The sequence below is a fragment of the Myotis brandtii genome, unplaced genomic scaffold (assembly GCF_000412655.1).
Source record: "Myotis brandtii unplaced genomic scaffold, ASM41265v1 scaffold165, whole genome shotgun sequence".
Classification (NCBI taxonomy): domain Eukaryota; kingdom Metazoa; phylum Chordata; class Mammalia; order Chiroptera; family Vespertilionidae; genus Myotis; species Myotis brandtii.
The window spans coordinates 1,552,646-1,556,982 of NW_005356042.1; the positions used below are offsets into that span (position 1 = coordinate 1,552,646).

Genomic DNA, 4,337 nt, shown 5'->3' on the forward strand with positions numbered 1-4,337 from the left:
TTCAAAACTCATGAGAACATGTAAACATCTTGACCACGCCCTTGCTTTGCCTCATGGGATCTGACTATAAAATAGACTCGATTTGCAGGCTGTGGCACTCTCTCCATCCAAGAACAGTGCCCTACCTGCCCCAACTGTATTCTGTCTGTCTTCTTTAATCCTTCACCATCCCTGCTCAATTTCTCCCCTGGCTATGCTGGACGCAGTTCATATGGCACCCAACGTGGAGCCTAAGTACGGGGGAATTATAATTGTAAGGTGAAAGGACGCTCCAGTGAAGCACATGCAGAAAGCGAAAGTAAGGTGGGGAGTGAGGTTTGGTAGCAGCTGGGTGTAAAACATGGGAAATTCAGGATCTCAGGAAAGGGATCTCTAAAACAATACTCAAAGAAGCATAGTCAAATTCTTAAACTTCTTAAGTTTTGCTAAGGACTGTAAAGCAAAAAATGGAAGTCCTGGTCAGCAGGATGCTTAAAGCTAAGCCAGGGCATTTTGCTAAGGACTGTAAAGCTAAAAATGGAAGTCAAAAGGACTGAAATGTAAATAGCAAAGGTACTAACTGAGATATTGCTTAACATTAAAATTTTAACCTTTATAACAAAGAAATGGTAGGTGACATAAGTAGAACATAATTGTCATTTAAAGAAACTTAGAGATAGTTAAACTATATATTAAATGCCATATTTAAAAGAGAAAATTGAAGGTGATTTAAGAGAGGCCTTCAAATACATGGCACAGGAAAGATTGCGTCATTTGAAGCCGAATTACTCTTAATGACATTATTAGCTCAAGATGGGCAATTGTTAATTTAGAAGTCGTAGGATAAAATTTTGGAGTAAGATATACAGATTAAGTAGAAAATAAGATATAAATTAAGTAGAAAAGTAGAAGATAAAAAATAAGATACAGATTAAGTAGAAAAGTAGAAGATAGAAAATGAGATACAGATTAAGTAGAAAACTAGAAGTAGAAGATAGTACAGGAACAAAAACAAGGAGGAAATTAAATTTTTAATAAGTTATATGCTTATGAGCACTGGACCTCATGGGATTTTGCAGGCTCAGTTCAAGTGTAAAAGTTATAAAGGTTGCAACCCAGGGAAGTTTAAACAAAGGCCAGCCAAGCCTGCCTATAATTAACAAACCATTATCTTCCCCACCTGAGGCAAAGCAGGAGGGGAAGGAAAAAACTTTAAATTGGGTATATTTGACAACTTTTCCAAATATAATATTTCAAGAATTTAACTGAGCGATAGCTTTGTGACATCTCAAGGGCCCTGAGGTGACACAAAGATCTACTTTCTCCCTAAAAGAAATATTTTTTGGACAATGGTTTAGACCAGAGCCAGTAATGATGTGGGGCAGAGGTTATGTTTGTATCTTTACCCAGAGAAGCTCCTTGTCCCTCCGTTCAAAAGACAGGGTTGCCCTGATGATAGCGATGTGGAAGAAGATAACAAAGGCTACACAAGGGGCTGAGGTGCCAACATGGAATCAGCTAAAGAAGTTGACTGAGGCCCAGCAGATGGTAGAAAAGCAAGGAGTGGAAGCTACTCTTTCAGCCATGTTTCTGGCTACGCTAGCATTGGTGAGCTGCCAGTCTTTTGTAAAGTCTTGCACAGCCAAATCCGATGACTCTGAGTAGATATACACCAGCAGCAAAAGAAACTATAACATATCTGTGGTTTGGTTTCTCTCTTGTTGCTATGTTGTATTGACATTGTTTTGTTGTTGTTTTGTTAATTGTTATGCCCAGATTTCAGGATCCCCAAGAAACCACATCAGGGAGCCAGCCAGTCTGATGCAAAAGCATAAGAGTCTTTATTCGAGCTAGCTCGGCTCCCCCACCTTGCCGATGCAGCGACAGGAAGCAGAGAGAGAGAGAACTCTGTGTGGAGAGGGGTTTTATAGGGGGTTGGAGTAAGGGGAGGAGAAAGGGCTGTGGCCTTGCCGATTGGCCAGGCGCAAGTCAGTGTCTTGTTCCTGGGTGTGGCTAGCAGAGGCTTAGACTTCCGGGAAGAAGCTCCTTGCCAAGCACATGGCCAAGGTAAGATGGAGCACTTACCCTGGGGCAAGATGGAGGGCGTAGACCTTACCCTGGGGCAAAATGGAGGGCCCCTTTCATTAATAACCAGAGTTTTGTTCTTGATGTTTTGGTTATGCTGCGTAATTTCCCTAGAGCTTTTGATGCCAAGTAAACAGGAGCAAGTTTTTACTTTTATGATTATCTTAGTAGCTTAAAGTTTTGAACAATTCCTAATTTTGGAATAATCCTTATAAGTCCAAGTGGTTGTGATGAATAATATAAATAGAAATGATTAAAAACAGCCCTAGCCGGTTTGGCTCGGTGGAGAGAGCATCAGCCTGCGGACTGAAGGGTCCCAGGTTCAATTCCGGTCAAGGGCATGTACCTTGGTTGCGGGCACATCCCCAGTAAAGTGTGTGCAGGAGGCAGCTGATCGATGTTTCTCTCTCATCAATGTTTCTAACTGTCTATCTCTCTCCCTTCCTCTCTGTAAAAAATCAATAAAATATATTTTTTTTAAAAAGGGGAATGGGGGAGATGTGCAGAGCAGCTACAGCGTTTGGACAGGTTCAAGCCTCGGACTATGAGAGGGCACAGTCTTCTCGTGGCAAAGCCATGTGCAGGTCCCAGCTTGGAGGGCAAAGCCCTCCCAGCACAATTATAGCCAAAGGCTACGGTTGTAAGTTTGACCTTATGTACAAAAGGTGGCTGAGTGATGTAGGCTGTTGGACGTGCAGCAAGTGCTGCCAAAACAAAGCTTGATAGAGTTCTCAGGTGAATATAATTAAGTAGATTCAAAACTCATGAGAACATGTAAACATCTTGACCACGCCCTTGCTTTGCCTCATGGGATCTGACTATAAAATAAAGACTCAGCTTGCAGGCTGTGGCACTGTCTCTCCATCCAAGAACAGTGTCCCAACTGGCCCCAACTGTATTCTCTTGTCTGTCTTCTTTAATCCTTCACAGGTAACACTACTTAAATCTGACAAAATAGACCTCAAAGTGAAGGCCATAACAAGAGATAAGGAAGGCTACTTCATAATACTAAAGGGATCGATACAACAAGAGGATATAACCTTGGTAAAAATATATGCACCAATACAGGAGCACCCAAATGCATAAAAATACTGCTGGAGGATATCAAGGGAGAGATCGACAGCGGTACAATCATAGTAGGGGACTTTAATACTCCATTGACATCACTGGATATAATAATGTCAGGGAAATTAAAAAGAAGCCCTAAACACATTTCTGTTTCCTTTCTGTTCTATATCTCTTTTATCTGTCCTTTTAAAATACTCTTCAGCCCAGCTGGCGTGGCTCCGTGGTTGAGCATTGACCTATGAACCAGGAGGTCACAGTTCAATTCCTGGTCAGGGCACATGCCCAGGTTGCAGGCTTGATCCCCAGTGGGGGGCATGCAGGAGATAGCTTTTCAATGATTCTCTCTCATCATTGATGTTTCTATCTCTCTTTCCCTCTCCCTTCCTCTATGAAATCAATAAAAATATATTTTTATTTTAAAAAAACTGGCCTATATTTTATTTTAGCTGAATAAAATTTATAGAGCAAGAAGGAAACACTGGCTGAAGGTCACATTTAATTGCTAGGAGACCAGTCATTTTGTGATGTCACAGCTACACAGGTTGAGGACCATTGTGACGGTGTGAGCAGTTTATCTGTGTAAGCCTGCAAAGACAACCTTTGAAGTCGCAGTGTTCAAAATTATGCAGATGTGGAAGGCCGCTGAAGAAAAGTTTATTTGAGATGGCCCATGTTTCCTCAGAAATTCAAATTGTTTCTCCTAATGATGGATCAAATGATTCAGAAACCTCCATTAGGTCTGCATTGTGTGATCACACTTACCCTGGGGACTCGGAATTGAGGTCTATGATCGAGGAATATGCCTTTCAGGCTTTGTGTGAAGAAACCTTGATAAAAAGACCACGTTACACATTTTGTGCCTCCGAACCAGATGAAGATAATGATTTCCTTTCTATGACCTTTCCCAGAAAACTGTGGAAGATAGTTGAAAGCGATCAATTTAAGTCTATTTGGTGGGATGAGAATGGAACTTCTATAGTGATTAATGAAGACCTCTTTAAGAAAGAAGTTTTGGAAAGAAAGGCTCCTTTCAGAATATTCGAAACTGAGAGTATGAAAAGTTTAGTTCGACAGCTTAACCTTTATGGATTTAGTAAAATGCGACAGAATTTTCAAAGATCTGCTTCTCTAGCTGACTTTCTGGCAGAAGAAAAAGAAGTCTCTGTTTTGAGCAAGGTATTCAGAAATTTTCAGTTACAATATAT

At 40.9% G+C, this 4,337-nt stretch overlaps 1 protein-coding gene across 1 annotated transcript in view; it reads left to right on the forward strand.

Annotated features, from left to right (window-relative positions):
• Nucleotides 1–3,795: 3,795 nt before the first annotated feature.
• Nucleotides 3,796–4,337, forward strand: part of LOC102262976 (heat shock transcription factor, Y-linked) — a 1,639-nt gene continuing 1,097 nt past the window's right edge. Inside the window, exon 1 of the mRNA XM_005862660.1 lies at nucleotides 3,796–4,308. Within this exon, the coding sequence (XP_005862722.1) occupies nucleotides 3,796–4,308 (513 nt within the window). The remainder of the gene's footprint in view (nucleotides 4,309–4,337) is intronic.